Here is a 17215-nt window from a genome sequence, read left to right on the forward strand (position 1 = left end):
TTTGGTACTGATGAATAAAATAGAAACATATTAGATACATAAGATCCAGAAGCAATTGAACACAATGTTCAACAAATCCAAGGACAATTGCTGGGGTAAGAATTTATTAGTTAAAAAAAAACCCTGCTGGGAAACAATTTATTTCATTTTCAATTTATAGAATAAAGCAAGTAACACAGTATAATAAAAATATGATTGTATATGAAACTGAAAATATATCATATTTGCTATTCCTTTTAAACATAAAATAAAATTAACATGTAAATATCTTTCCCCTTTTTCTTTCTCTCCCCTTCTTCCACCCCCCCAGATGTATAAAGTAGATTGAGAGAAATTAGATTTTGACTAACCTTTCATACCATAATATATAATAATAATAAACTCCAAATGAATATATATATATATATATATATAAAACATATATAAAAGTTTAGATCATAACCAAAATAAGAGCATTAGGGAAGGCAGTACCTGAAAACAGGTATACTATTGAGACTTCTCCAGCCCCATATTCTCAAGTAATTCCCATAATACATTTCTAACAAATGTACATCACAGACTGCTCTGTATGTCTCTGGATGTAGTATATGAATGTCTTGATAATTTATGACCATCCTTAGTATCCAAGCAAATAATACTAACAGCAAAACCAAAACAAGGCTAGAAATAATTATAGCAAAATGTCATTAAAAAATAATCATTCATTCATTCATAGGCATGAATGTTTGTGCAAATAAGCTGAAACAGTTCATTGTTAACAGATTTGCCACACTACCTACATAAATTAGTATATAACCAAATAAAGATAATAATAGAATAAGAAGAGTTATAATATAAGAAGAGTTACAATAATATAATAAAAGATATATATGACTATATCCTACTAGAATGTAATTTCCTTGAGAGAAAAGGATTGGTTTATCATTTTTTTCCCTTCCTTCTATCTTTTTATCTCCAGTGCCTAGAAGAATGCCTGCCACATATGTGAACACCACATAGGAACATCTTGATTGATTCATTGACTGGAACCAGATTGCGAAGAACTCTATGTAAAGAGAGCAAGTAATTTGTATTCAAGGTGCTGGATACAAATGGAGCCTCTTCAGCCAGAGAGTACTTTAGAAATAGCCATCTGCCTTTCTTCTTGCTTCTTGGACATTTCCCCACATGATACTATCCTATTTCCAGTTGGTGACATAATTTCACTGCAGTTGCTCAGATTTTATTCATTGGATCCTCCAGAAGATTGTTCTAGTTACTTTCTCTCCATGAACTTGCTCTTGAGCAACTCTCTTTTATTGAGTGCTTACCTCAGTGCCACTGTTAGATGCTTAACATTTGCGTGGTCTGCCTTATATTAACTTCTGTGGTTCTACAGATGGGACACACCCTAAGCACCTGCGCAGTAGGCTTTCCGTCTTCTGTCTGCAGTTTTCATGAGATATTTTTTCCCTTGCATTTATTTTCTTTTTAATTTACTGATTTTGAAGATACTTCCTAGATGGCCCCTGGTATAGGAGCAGGGACCCCACAATGAAAAGATCCTCCTTCAAAGAATAATGGTCCTTAAATTTGTTTGGGAAATGCACCGCTTTTGGTAATCAGGTGGAGCAAGAATGTTTTAAATGCATTAAGTAAACTAGGAAGCCAATTATACTGTAGTGCAGTTATCAAATGTTTTTAGGTTCACAGATCCCAGTATAGGAATCCATGACCTAGAACAAGCACCCAGAAAGTGCTATATGTGATTTTTGGATTGCAGCAGTTTGCCTGTAAATCCCTATCTAAAGTATGCTGATTTTGGGGTGGCTAGGTGGCATAGTGGATAAAGCACCGGCCTTGCAGTCAGGAGTACCTGGGTTCAAATCCGGTCTCAGACACTTAATAATTACCTAGCCATGTGGCCTTGGGCAAGCCACTTAACCCTGTTTGCCTTGCAAAAAAACTAAAAAGAAAAGTATGCTGATTTTAATGAAATAAAACAACACTTTCCTTTCGAAGACAAAAACAAGCAAACAAAAAAGAAGCCGATTGGAGGAAGACTTGGAAAAATCTTGCCACTCTCGCCTGTCCAGCTGGGAAGAATGCGATCCGACTTGCAAAGCGCACAGTTAATGTGCCGCCTGTTACTTCTGTAAGCCCGAGGCGGCTTGGCTTCCTCTAGTCGCCAGTGACCCGGTCAGAGTGCGTGACTAGAGAACGGGGTGCTCGGGCCCTTGGCATTGCCGGGCCTGGGGAACGAGTTAATTATTGATTAAAGTGACTATAGCAGGTCGGTTGGGGCTGGCCTCCCCTTGCGGAGCCCCAGCCTGGCGGGGACCGTGCGGGGCAGAGCGACCTCTGCACTTCCCCGGGCTCACAGTCTCCATCTTGAGTGTCGGCTACAGGGAGGCGCCTGTTCCAGGACCAGCCACGAGAGACTCGAGGCCCCGCGGGGAGGAGACCCGGGCTCCCGGCCTTGGGCAGCGGGGCGGGGGCTCCGCAGGAGACAGTGGTAGGGCCGAGGAGCTCCCTGCAGAGTTGGGGGGGTCGCGGAGTCCGGGGAGGGAGGACCAGGGGGCGAGGGGGGTCTGTGTGTCCCCGGCTCCCATCCGCCCGAGTGGCCATCCACGCAGTGGCACCCCGCCACACACACACACACACACACACACACACACACGTCCAAGGGCGGCCACATGGTTTATCCTCTCCCTCCCCTAAGACAGGCACAGAGGCAGCCTCATCTAGCTCTCCAAACGCGCACAACCCCTCACCCAACCTCCTTCTCCCACCCAGGCACTGAGATGGTGCCCCCTTCTCTCCCTCCTCCAACACAGTCACCCATCCTCACCTCTCCACCATCAGTCCTCCCCCTCCACACACACTGGCAGGGGCACAGGGTGCCTGGCCCCTGAACTCAGCCCTGTGCAATCAGAGGTAGGTCCGGCTCGGCCTCACCTGCAGCCCCATGGCTGCACGCGCGTTCCCTCACAGAGGCAAAGACACCTGTATAGTATAGAGTGGCAATGCTTTTCCCCTGCCCTAACATACATACACTCTGGCTTCATCATCTCCCTCTAAATCAAGTCTAGGAGATCGTGTTTAGCATAAATTTATTTTTGAGATCTAACATTTTATTTGTTTTTTTCCAACTATATGCAACGGTAATTTTTACCAACCTTTTTTTTAAGGTTTTTGCAAGGCTTGCCCAAGGCCACACAGCTAGGTAATTAAGTGCCTGAGACCGGATTTTGAACTCAGGTACTCTTGACTCCAGGGACGGTGCTCTATCCACTGCGCCACCTAGCCGCCCCACCAATCATTTTTTCTACAAGGTTTTGAGTTTTACATTTTTCTATCTCCCTCTCTTCTCTCCCCCCTCCCACCAACAGAAAGCAATCTGATATGGGCTCTGTGTTCAGTATAAATTTAAGGCATCAACAACAAAAAGGACTCTTCTTTCTGAGGTGATACCTTTCTGCCTTTCGGGATTCCTGGCTTTTCCAAATACTTGCTTTGTTAACATCAAACCTACAGATTTCTATACTTCCCCTTCAGATCTCTGTAAAGATGGCCAGTGATTTCCTGCAAGAGTGGTCTAGGAGAGAATTCTAAGCAAATATGACAAAAAAGTCTTTTCCTTAAAACTTCAGTAGGACTGTGGCACTTTTTGAAAGTTTTATCTACACAAATGTAGAGTTTTTCCTTTGTAAGGTAGGCTGCTTTTAATTGCATTTACCTTTATTCTTTTAATCTAAAGGCTTCCTCCTCTGGATCTTATTTTCAGTAGGAATTCCAGCAATGGAAAAGAAATTACTGTTGGTTGATGTTGATGCTGGAGTGGATGATGCTGCTGCCTTAATGATAGCTCTGGCAGCTCCTAATGTTGAAATCTTGGGGATCACTTGCTGTTTCGGAAATGCTACAGTGGAAAACGTGTGTAAAAATGTCCTTCGGGTGTTAAAAAAGTGCAATCATTTACAGGTAATTTTTCTGTCTTGTGAGGCTCTTTCACATTTGTATTGATTAAATGCATATTATGGTCAGTGCACAACCCTAAAAATGTGTTATTTAATTCGTCAAAACCCCATTTGGGAGTTTCATGGTAAATCTACTGGAATAGTTTGCCATTTCCTTCTCCAGCTCATTTTGCAAATGAGGAAACTGAGGCAAACAGGGTTTAGTGATTTGTCCAGAGTTCTAATTAGTAAATGCCTGCGGTCAGAATTGAACTGGGGTCCGGGGCGGCTAGGTGGCAGAGTGGATAGAGCACTAGTCCTGGAGTCAGGAGTTCCTGAGTTCAAATCCGATATCAGACACTTGATAATTACCCAGCTGTATGGCCTTGGGCAAGCCACTTAACCCTATTTGCCTTGCAAAAACCTAAAAAAAAAAAGAATTGAACTGGGGTCTTCCTGACTCTAGACCCAGCCATCTATTCCCTAAGCCATCTAACTACCCCTGTGAAAATTTTAAGAGATTGACCTAATCTATTCATTTATTTTTTCATTGCTTTTTGAATTTATGAGCTCTGGGTAGAAAAACCTGAGATCTTAAATTTTTGCTTCTCCAGCCCCCGCTTATACTGCAAAATTGGCAGCACCAGAAATAGAATATGTCATTTGGAAAAGAAAATTGTGACATAAAGAAGTCATTTTAGTAACATTCTTAGAAGACAATTCACTAATTATTTTTAAATTAAAATAATTATTTCAGAATAATTATTTTAATTTATTATACTTTAATAATTATTAATTATTTAATTAAAATTTTAAAGTAGATCTCTATCATCTCAGACTGGAAGTTTAGAGGCCACTTATGATCAGCTCCCATTACTCATCAACAAAAGACCTTTCTTTGATTTTCAGCTTTATTTTCCTACATCAGCTCATCCCTCTGAAGGCAATATGGTAACTCCCTCCTCTTGATGATTCATCACATACTAATGCCTGTTCAAAAGGTCCATTTGCCCCAGGCTCCCCAGTAGCTGAGACTACATGCATATGCCACCACAGCTGGCATGATTTGATTTACATAATTTATAGCTACATGTTTTCATATGTAAAACATAAGCCCTTAACTTTCTTTAAAAAATATTTGACCAGTCTGACTCTTCTTTCTGAACATTTCATTTCAGATTCCAGTTTACCAGGGTGCTTCTTCCCCTTTACTTAATACAATGAAAAATGATTATTTTTATGGAACAGATGGCTTAGGGGATGTAGCTGATGATGATGCCCCTGGATTCGACCAAGTACAACGGGAACACGCTGTAGCTGCAATAATAAGGATCATCAGTGAGAGGCCTAACAAGGTGAAATTGTCAAGGCATATGACATCACAGTTGATCTATTTTTCTGATGCCTGGTCTTATTTTTTTTAATTTTTAAAAAAAAGTATTTCTTTTTATTCCAACTAAATGCAAAGATAGTCTTCAACATTCAATTTTTGATGAGATTTTGAGTTCCACATTTTTCTCCCTCTCCCCTCCCCTTGACAGCAAGTAATTTGTTATAGTTTTTACATGTATAACTATGTTTAACATATTTCTATATTAGTCATGTTGTGAAAGAAGAATCAGAACAAAAGGGAATGAGATACCCTGAGAGGGCAAAAAAAACCCAACAACCCATAAAGTATAAAACAAAATTTTAAAATGGAAAATAGTATACTTTGGTGTGTATTCAGACTCCATATTTCTTTCTCTGGATGTGGATAGTATTTTCCATTACAAATCCTTTGGAATTGTCTTTGATTACTGACTGTACTGTTGAGGAGAGCTAAGTCCATCATAGATGTTGCTGTTAATGTATAAAGTATTCTCCTAGTTCTGATCACTCATCAGTTCATTCAATTCTTTCAATGCTTTTCTGAAGTCAGGTCATTCATGACTTATTTCGGAAAAATAGTACTCCAGAAAATTCATATACTATAGCTTGTTCAGCCAATCCCCAATTGATGGGATACTCTCAATTTCCAGATTTTTGCCACTACAAAGAAAGCTGCTTAAATATTTTTGAACATGCAATTTTTCCCCCTTTTTTGTTATCTCTTTGGAATATAGACCTAATAATGGTATGGATCAAAGGGTAGGCTAGATTGTATTGCCCTTTAGGCATAGTTCCAAATTGATCTCCAGAATGGATGGATCAGTTCACAACTCCACTATTGCATTAGTGGCCCAGTTTTTTCACATCCCCTCCATCATTGATCATTTTCCCTTTTTGTAATATCGACCAATCTGATAGGTGTGAGGTGGTACCTCAGATCATTCCAATTTGCATTTTTCTAATCAATAATGATTTAGAGCATATTTTTCACATTAACATAGATAGTTTTAATTTCTTCATATGAAAATGTCTGTTCATATCCTTTGAGAATTTATCAGTTGGGAAATGGTTTGTATTTTTATAAATTTGATCCAAGTCTCTATATATTTTAGAAATGAGTCCTTTATCAGAAACACTGACTGGAAAAGTTGCATTGGTTTTATTTGAGCAAAAGCTTTCTAATTTGATGTAATGAAAACTATTCATTTTATATTTTATAATGCTCTCTATCTCTTGTTTAGTTAAAAGCTCCTTCCCTTTCCATAGATCTGACAAATATACCATTCCTTGTTCTCCTAATTGGCTTATGAAATCAGACTTTTTTTTTTAATGCTTGCTGATGTTTGTGGATAGATAATACTTTATTTTTGTTTTTTTGAAAGGCATTGGGGTTAAGTGACTTGCCCAAAGACATAGAGCTAGGTAATTATTAAGTGCCTGAGGTTGGATTTGAACTCACGTCCACCTGACTCCAGGGCTGGTGCTCTATCCACTGTGCCACATAGCTGCCTCTGGCATCATTCCTTTTTTTTTTTTAAGGTTGTTTTTTTTTTTGCAAGGCAAATGGGATTAAGTGGCTTGCTCAAGCCCACATAGCTAGGTAATTATTAAGTGTCTGAGGCCGGATTTGAACCCAGGTACTCCTGACTCCAGAGCCAGTGTTCTATCCACTGCGCCACCTAGCTGCCCCCAGCATCATTCTTTATGTCTAAATCCTATACTCATTTTTATCTCATCTTGGAATAGGAACATCTAACCTTATTAAATATTTGTCAAATGAAGGAAGGAAGGAGCATGTGGTTTATCTATTATAATTTTCTTTTATCATGGGGCACTAGATTCTTATTGACTCTTTATAATGTTTGTTGTTTAGTAGTTTTAGTCATGTCTTGACCCCATTTGGGGCTTTCCTTGGCCAAGTCACTAGAGTGGTTTTCCATTCCATCTACAGCTTATTTTATAGATGAAGAAACTGAGACAAACAGGATTAAGTCACTTGCCCAGAGTCACCCACTAGTGAGTGTCTAAGACCAGATTTGAGCTCAGGTCTTCCTGCCTCCAGACCCAGTGCTCTAATCATTGAACCATATAGCTATCCTTAGACATTTCATTAGGAGAAAGTGTACAAATAAAAATGAAGCTAGGAGGCATAGTGAAAAGAATGCTAAACCTAGAGTCAGGAAGACCTGAGTTCAAATCCAACCTCAGATAGTAATTGTGTGACCATGGGCAACATACTTAACCTCTGTTTGCCTCAATTTCCTTAACTGTAAAAAGGGGGTAACTTACTTCCCAGGATTGTTATGAAGATTAAATGAGAAAATATTTGTAGGGTACTTAACACAGTACAAAGTAAGTACTATATAAATGTTAGTTAACATCATCATCATTATTTTGGAGAATATATAAAATATATATAAATATCATAGCAAATAGTAGTTAACATTTACTACTACCTCATAACTCTTTTAGTTTTGCTAAGTCCTTTACAGCTATATGGTTTGCTCCTCATAATAACACTGAAAATTAGATGCTGCTATTGTTTTTACAGATATGTATGTTAAGGCTAATAGAATTTAAGTGATAAGCACAGGGTCATATTGCTTGTACCAGAGACAAGCTATGAACCCAGGCCTTCCTGATTCCAGGTTCAGGATTATACTCCCTTGCTGCCATAAAAAATGTACCCACATATTTGTCCTATGCCTTAATGCTTTAAAAGAATAATAGAAAATTCTCTATTCTTTAAAACAAGATTTTACTAATTGCACATTAGAGAATACTGTGCAAATAGCATGTCTACATTTTAATAAAGTGTTTCACACCATGGACAAGATAGTGATATAGTAGTTTTAAAGCAACTAGCTGACTAGACCCAATGTGTGTTTTGCTAAGTTTTGGTATTGAAAAATACTTTGAAATCTATGAAAATGTTATACAAATTTTAAGCATTATTACTCCTATTGTTATTGTTCTCATCTTATATTTTATGGTATTCAGATAGAAATTACCCTGAAACAAGTTGCTATCCTACATGATTCTTTTATGTTTGATATTCTTTTATACTTGATATATAGCTCTTTGAGAAGAAGTTAAAACTCATTAGATTTATAACTTCCCACTTTTCATACCCCCTGGAATTCACATGCTTTTCACCATTCCTGGCCCCCTTAGACTTCTTCTATAATTAGACACTCTGTCCTAGGTCATTCATTATGCTTAATATTCAGGTGGAAAAAATAATTGCTTTTTCCTAAGTGAATAAAAGTGTTAGGATATAAGCTCATTCCCTTACATAGTGAGTCTTAATGGATGGACCAAGGCTCCAGTGGAATATACCAAAATTGTGTCTTTGACCTTGCTCTGTTCAACTATTAATTATATCAGTGATCAGTGACATAGACAAAGGCATAGATCATTTGCTTATTGAATTTGTAGCAAATTTAGAATCTAAAGACAACTCAACAGGATATGATGATGGGCAGGAGGAAAAAAATAAAATTTAAAGGAATAAATGTAAAGTTCTGTATGAGCTTGGGAAAAACACAACTATGCAAATACAGATTAGGAAGATATGTTCAAAAATCAATTTGTGTTAAAAAAAATGGGACAGAGGTGGAGGAGATATTATACTACAAGCTCAGGGTGTCAGTAGTGGTGACGTGACTTCCAAGAACAAAAATGACTTTGAGCCATGTTAAGTAGAAGTCCTGTAGAAATCTTTCTCCGGAGAATTTTGCAGCACAAGTTAGAAGGACCATTGGCAGAGTGAAGTATTTCTAGATGGGGAAAGAGAGTAGTCAGGTGCCTAAAGAAAATGAACGATGAGAAGCTCAGTTGAAGACCTGGGGATGTTCATTTAATCAGGAGAAAAGGACAGAAAGGGGAAGATGACTGACTTCAAGTTTTTAAAGTGGGTATAACTACAATAAATGGGTGAAATTTATATAGAAATATATCTTTGCTTTCTCTTAGAAATTTCACAATGATTAGAACTATTACATACCATTATTGGTGGGTGACTTCAAGTAATTGGGGTTTACGATTTGGGTAGAGAGTTGTATGATAAATTCTGCCATCCCCGCTAACTCTAACATTTTATAATTCTCTAATTATAATAAAATGTAGAGAAGTTATTACTTTGTATTTTTCAGGTAACTTTGGTTGCCACTGGGCCTTTGACGAATTTAGCTCTGGCAGTGAAAATGGACCCAATGCTTCCTAAGAAAATTAAAAATATGTCTATAATGGGAGGCAATATGTACTGTAAGTAATTTTAAAAGAGACAATGATAATTATAATGATTATAACAACTAATTAATTATTCATTACTAATTACAATTAGTCATAAGACATTAATAATTTAAGAAAACATAGTTTCCTACTTTTTGCAAAGATGGTGCATTTCCTCTAATTTATCATCATCATGATCTTCTTCATCACCATCACCATCAAACATTCAAGAGTTTATTATGTTCCAGACATAGTACTAAAGAAGATCACATTCTAATTCCCATTTTAGAAATTAGTTTGTCTTTCTTGACTTTTTGAGGGAAGTTAAATTAACCCTTTATCTCTTGGTTTTCTTTCTGCTTCCTACAAAGCCATTACTATTATAAGTCAAACCATTGCTATGAAAACAGTTTTCTCCTTTTAATATTCCATTTTTGTCCAGTTAAATATAAAAAATGTTAACATTGGTTTTACAATTATTCATTTTTTAATTTCATATAAAAATTTTAAGTCTTTTTTTAAAATTTTGAGTTCCACTATGCCCAAAGGGCAACAAAAAATGAGCATACCCTTTGATCCAGCAATACCACTACGAGGTCTATACCCTGAAGAGATGATGAAAAAGGGTAAAAACATCACTTGTACAAAAGTATTCATAGCAGCCCTATTTGTGGTGGCAAAGAATTGGAAATCAAGTAAATGTCCTTCAATTGGGGAATGGCTTAGCAAACTGTGGTATATGTATGTCATGGAACATGATTGTTCTATTAGAAACCAGGAGGGATGGGATTTCAGGGAAGCCTGGAGGGATTTGCATGAACTGATGTTGAATGAATTGAGCAGAACCAGAAAAACACTGTACCCCTAACAGCAACTTAGGGCTGATGATCAACCTTGATGGACTCGCTCATTCCATCAGTGCAACAATCAGGGACAATTTGGGGCTATCTGCAATGGAGAATACCATCTGTATCCAGATAAAGAGCCATGGAGTTTGAACAAAGTTCAAGGACTATTCCATTTAATTTAGAAAAAAAAACCAGATATCTTATTGTTTGATCTTGTTATCTCTTATACTTTTTGTTTCTTCCTTAAGGATATGATTTCTCTCTCATCACACTCAATTTGAATCAATGTACAACATGGAAACAAAGTAAAGACTGACAGATTGCTTTCCATGGTGGGTTGGGGGGGGGAAGTAAGATTGGGGAAAAATTGTAAAACTCAAATAAAATCTTAAAAAAATTTTTTTAAAGGTTTTAAAGGTTTATAAAAAACAATTCTCTCCCTCCCTTATTCTTCCTTCAAAAATCAAGGACTTTGATATAGATTAAACATATACAGACATGTAAAACATATTTCCATACTAGTCATGTTGTGAAAGAAAACAAATAAAAAAAAGAAAAAGAAAATAAAAGGTTAAAAAATGCTCTCCTACAGTTTGTTCAGCCCTTTCGCAATTATGGACATCACATGAATTTCCAGTTCTTTGCCACAACAAAAAGAACTAAAAATATTTTTTGTGTGTGTGTGTGTGTGTGTGTGTGTGTGTGTGTGTGTGTGTATATATATATATATATATATATATATTTATATATGTGCTTTTACTTTTAATTTGATCTCTTTGGACCTAGTAGTAGTATTGTAGTTCCAAATTGTTCTCCAGAGTGATTGGATCAGTTTGCAACTCTACCAACAGTGCACTAGAGTCAGTTTTCCAATATCCTTTTCAACATTTTTTATTTTCCTTTTCTGTCATTTTAGCCAATCTGATAGGTGTGAGCAGGTACCTCAGAACATTTCTCTAATTAGTAGTGATTTAGAGCATTTTTTCATCTGATTATATAAAACTTTGATTTCTTTTTCTGAAAATTGCCTGTTCATATATCCTTTGGCCAATTTTCAGTTAGAGAATAACTCATATTCTTATAAATATGATTCAATTCTTATTGAATTGAATTATAATATGATTCAATGTATTGAGAACTGAGGCCTTTATCACAGAAATTTACTGTAAATATTTTCCTCCAATTTCCTGCCGTCCTTCTCATTTTGGCTGCATGAGTTTTGTTTGTGCAACAAAGATTAATGTAATATAATCAAAATAATCCATTTTATATCCTGTTATACACTATCTTGTTTGGTCATAAATTCTTCCCTTATCCATAGATCTTCCAGGTAAAATATCCTATTCTCTCCTAATCTGCTTATATTATCACCTTTTATGTCTAATCATATGCCCATTTTGACCTGATCTTGTTATACAGTTAGAGATGTCAATCTATACTTGTATTCTGCCAAACTGTTTTCCAGTTCCCACTGAAATTTTTGTCAAATAATGAACTTTTGTCAAAAGCTCGTATTTTTTAATTTATCGAACACTAGATTACTTTGGTCATTTTCTACTCTGTTGTGAATATAATTTTCAATTAAGAAAGATCAAAAAGCCTCAGTCCTTTCAAAGTCCAGGTATTTTGATTCAACAAAACTGGAAAACATGGGAAGAGAAGAGGCAAAACCTTGTAGAGCTGTGATGGTCATTCCTTTCTCAACTTCTTTGGAGCTCAGCATCTTCAGATGTTGCAGTACCCTTGCACCTTTATCATTGCTAGAGGCCCTCTCCCGGGCCACAGACACCCCTTAGTGATTTAGTATCTAGACAATCCATACTTTCTTTATTCAGTGGAGATATGAGAGGGAATCCCTTCTTCCCTTTGCCAAGAATTAGGGTGTGAGGACTGGGGGAGATGATATCAAAGCAGAGATATGTTTTAAGATGGTCTGAAGTCCAGAACTTTGGTCCATTTCCCAACAGAAATATTGTTATAAAGGAGAGTTATGTTCTTCTATTACTATTTTTTATTTCAATTTTATTTTTAATCTTGTTCCCAATACTCTGTTCCCTCCCTTTCTTAAATGCATTTAGAAAGAAAAACAGAACCATGTTACAATTATGTATAATCTTGCAAAACAAATTCCCATATTAGCCATATGATTATATGTTTTAAGGACATTATGAGTTAAGAAGGTTTCATAGACTGGTCTCCTATTTACCATCAAAAACATTGTTTCTATGGGAAGATACCTGAGTCCTAAAGAATCAAGCTATCCATGAACTTTCACTGAACATTAGTTGAGTTCTTTCTTTCCAGAGCTTATTTACATTTTTATTTTATTTATATATTTATTTGGAAAATGAGAAACTATATGATCTAGTGAATGAATTTTTGTGTTTTTTTCCCCCTTGTATTAGCCAGAGGAAACATTGATATCTGTGCAGAATTCAATTTTGCAGCAGATCCAGAGGCAGCTTACATTGTCTTAAATGAATATACTTGTCCAACTTTTATTACAACCTGGGAATTTGCATGCTCGCATTCGCTACCTTGGGTAAGTGGCTAGGTATTCATTTTGAATATTCATATTGACTTTTTGAAATATGCAATAACATTCTTCATGGTAGAAGAAAGGACTCAATCTCAATCTATTTAATACTCAGGGACATTCATTCAGGGATCTACTAGAGTCAAAATGACCATGCCTGGGTAAGGTCCAATTATTAAATTTCAGTTAATTAAGTATTTACACCTTGGAAATCATCAGGACTTCAACTATTATTCTGAGGATTGTCTAGACTTAATTGTTCTGCAGGGTATTGTTTTCCCTGGACCAGTGCTTAAACATTTACCTGCTGCATACCCCAGCAGCATGGCTATTGGGTTAAGGATGATTCCTAGAATTTGATTTAAACACACACACACACACACACATACACCCCCCCCCCCCACACACACACACTCAGCAGTCACCAATTATTACTATGTCTTCAGGTCGATGTATGCAGTAATGTTTACATTCATAAGCAAGGCTTCTGTGTAGCATATATGAAAACTGAAACGAAAATGTTAAGTAATAGAGAATAAAAAGAATTATTTTGTTGTTATTGTTTTAAAAGTGTCCAACTCTTTATGACCTTTTTTTTTTTGATGGGGCAGATATGGTTCTTAGCAAAGATACTGGGAGTGGTTTGCCATTTCCTTCTCCAACTAATTTTATGGATAAGGAAATTGAGGTAAACTAGGTTAAGTAACTTGACCAGGATCACACAGCTACTAAGAGTTTGAGGCTGGATTAGAACTTGGGTGTTCCTGACTCTAGGTCTGGTATTAATAGAATACCTATTGACTATACCACCTAGTTGCCCATTGAAAATAATGGTAAATTCAAAGAGGAATGCTAATATTCACTTTCTCTTTTTTTTCCAGTCCCTCACTTTTGCAACAAGAATGCTTTAGATATATCCCTGCTAGCTGTTCTCCACCATGTCTCCTCCCTTTCAAGGTGCAACTCTTTCAAAAACTTGTCTTTCTGAAATCAACAAATGCTCCAAATCAAGGCTCCATTTATTAATATTATAGACTTAACAAAGCTCCTACATTCAATGCCTAAATTTAATCACAAGCTTCCCTAAATTATAAATCCAGATTTTGGAGGATTATTTAAATAGAGAGCCTACAGTATAATTAATTTTTTTTAGCAAACTTATGGGTTTTTTGGTATAGGAAGCTCCCAAGAAGGAATCCCACTGCCTCACTGTTGATCAGCTCTTGCTAAGCTATGGTTTCAGTAAATGGCCTGGGACCTGGAGGACTTCAGACTTGCCCCCAGTCATATAGTCAGAGGTGGACCTTGCCCCAGGTGCTCCTTACTCCCAGGCTGGCATTCTCTTCACCCAGCCAGGGCTATTTAACTGTGTGACTAGAGCCCTGGGAGGTTGGTCATCACAAAGCTATAACCCTGGTGTAGTGGATAAGAGCACTGGCCCTGGAGCCAGGAGAACCTGAGTTCAAATCCAGCCTCAGACACTTAATAATTGTCTAGCTGTGTGACCTTGGGCAAGTCACTTAACTCCATTGCCTTAAATAAATAAAATTTAAAAAAATAATTCGACAAAGCTATAACCCTGCAGACTCCAATCATCCAGGTGTGTCAGAAGCCCAGTTTCTCCAAATCAGAAAACTTTGACCTTATAAAGGGCTCCATGTACTTCTAATCTTCATTATTTTCTTTTTTTAAAAAAGATTTTATTTATTTTGAATTTTACAATTTTTCCCCTAATCTTGGTTCCCCCCCCACAGAAGGCAGTCTGTTACTCTTTACATTGTTTCCAATGTATACATTGATCTAAGTTGAATGTGATGAGAGAAAAATCATATCCTTAAGGAAGAAACATAAAGTATAAGAGACAGTAAAATTACATGATAAGATAACCTTTTTTTTTTAAAAAAAATTAAAGGCAATAGTCTTTGGTCTTTGTTCAAATTCCACAATTCTTTCTCAGGATACAGATGGTATTCTCTATAGCAGATACCCCCAAATTGTGCCCAATTGTTTCACTGATGGAATGAGCAAGTCCATTAAGGTTGATCATCACCCCCATGTTGCTGTTAGGGCGTACAATGTTCTTCTGGTTCCGCTCATCTTACTCAGCATCAGTTCATTCAAGTCCTTCCAGGCTTCCCTGTTCCCATCCCTCCTGATTTCTAATAGAACAATAGTGTTCCATGACATACACATGCCACAGTTTGTTCGGTCATTCCCCAATTGAAAGACATTCACTTAATTTCCAATTCTTTGTCACTGCAAACAGGGCTGCTATAATCATTATTTTCTGCTCAGTTACTTTAATGTCTTACTTTAATGTTGCAGCAGTTAAAGCACAATGTGGGATAGAGATGGGGAGTGGACCTGTGATCTTCTTGGGGTAGGATATTATGGGGTAAAGAAACTCCTTCTTAACGTAAGTCTCACCTCAGTAATTGTAGTCTTAGTAGCCTAGAGCACTGAGAGTTCAAGTGACTTTTCCAGGGTCACTTAGGAAGTAGGTAGCCCTTGAATTCAGGGCTTTCCAAGGCTGACTTTCTATCCACTTTGCCTTAGTACCTACCTAATAAAGAGTATTTGTCTTTTTCTGTGTCTATAGGAATTTTATGAGAAGTGTACTTCACAGGACAGTGAAAAAGCAAGGTTTTTGAAAGCAATCTATGCAGTAACCATAGAGTACCAAAAGCGCCCCATTCCCAAGTTAAGAGCTCTCTATCGGAAACCAGGATTTGTATCTTGTGATTGCTTTGCGATGGCAGTTGCAATCAATGAGGAATTGGTCACTGAATCCATTTTCTGTGCAGTATCTGTAGAATTGACTGGCTCCCACACCCGAGGAATGATGGTTTTGGATATGGATGACAATCTTCAGAAAGAAAACAAAGTTTCTGTCACAAAAGAATTGGATATGGAAAAATTCAAAGGTCTTCTGATGGCTGCTTTGAAATAGTAATAGTAATAATAGCTAGTCGCACTTTACATGTGCTGTTTCATTTGATTTGAAATAAAGTTTCCATTATAATCTCATATATGATCATTTTTTCTCTTACAAGGTATTTAGATAAAAAATATAATATCTGTTCTTTTGAAATTGATTCAAAATACATTCAAATATTGGAACCAAATTTTAATTTCAATATCTTAAGGGGAAAATTCATTTAAAACTGAGTTCTGATAAGGTTTTAACATGTTGGTATTTCATAAGGCACAATGTTTAAATATCCTTATTTGAATGATTTCAAACTATTTTCAAATGACTACAGTCCGACGTTCTTTGCAAGTTATCAGAAGTAATGGTTATGTTTGTCTACTGGCCCCAGAATCAGTTGTGACTGAGAAAATTTATTGATTTTATTCACCCACTTCATACAGATGGTTCTGTAAATAACTGAAAAAAGCAGACAATCAAATGTTACTTTTTGCTTTGATTTTACTAGTTTAAATTTTAATCCAATTTGTTTTCATGAAAATAGCCTTCTGTTTAATAAAAGCTTAAGGATTGACTGATATGGTTTTATCATTATTTGTGACAAGGGTCTGTGTCTCCTTTTTCTCTGGAATGTAATTAATTTTCAAAATTTTTAAATTTTTAATTATTTTTTGAAAAATGGACATGTACAAAGGCACTGTGTTTCTTTCTGTTTACTAATCATAAAATGAAAATATTATAAAAGACATTGTCTCTATAAAAATGACTTTTTCTTTGTGTATAGGACTTAATCATTAAAGAAAGTTCTAGCAGGGGGAAATAAATACTGTCCAGTGTGATGGCATATTAAAAAATTTATCACAAAATTAAAAAAAATCTGACCTGGTACATTTGAATGTTGATGCAAAGTCTTTCTTTTCAGATCTAAACCCCTTTATCTATCTCTATATTCAACTGGGAAAGCATTGCCATGGGCTAAGTACAGTGGGCTGAGAGTAACTGAAGGGAGAAAAATAGCTGTTCCAGAAAAAGGAAAGAACTTAGTTTACTTAGCTTTGGGGAGAAGAGAAGAATGGTTTTTACTGAGGCAATGAATTTAAAACTAACAATAATTAAGTTCTTTGGCTTCTTAATGGTCTTTTTTTTTTGAGGTCTCCCTAAAAGCTCCTGCCCCCATTCTATTATGGTTCACAAACCACTTAATACAGTTATACAAGGGAAGAAAAGGAAAGCTGCATATGAATTCATTCAATTCAACAAATATTGCTAAAGATCATACAGTGTTCTATGTGCTTTGTACCAATAAAGCAAGCCATAGTGGTACATCTTGGAGAATTAAAAGAGATAAAGAATATACAGT

At 36.4% G+C, this 17215-nt stretch overlaps 1 protein-coding gene across 1 annotated transcript; it reads left to right on the forward strand.

Moving 5' to 3' along the window:
* Positions 1-2426: 2426 nt before the first annotated feature.
* LOC141520230 (nucleoside hydrolase-like) lies at positions 2427-16731 on the forward strand. The gene is made up of 6 exons (XM_074232028.1): positions 2427-2494; positions 3767-3963; positions 5117-5293; positions 9464-9575; positions 12796-12932; positions 15526-16731. The coding sequence occupies exons 2-6, from the start codon at positions 3781-3783 to the stop codon at positions 15874-15876; spliced, it is 960 nt and encodes a 319-aa protein (XP_074088129.1). The 5' UTR covers positions 2427-2494; positions 3767-3780; the 3' UTR covers positions 15877-16731.
* The last annotated feature ends 484 nt before the right edge of the window (positions 16732-17215 follow it).

The sequence above is a fragment of the Macrotis lagotis genome, chromosome 1 (genome assembly GCF_037893015.1).
Source record: "Macrotis lagotis isolate mMagLag1 chromosome 1, bilby.v1.9.chrom.fasta, whole genome shotgun sequence".
NCBI classification, from domain to species: domain Eukaryota; kingdom Metazoa; phylum Chordata; class Mammalia; order Peramelemorphia; family Peramelidae; genus Macrotis; species Macrotis lagotis.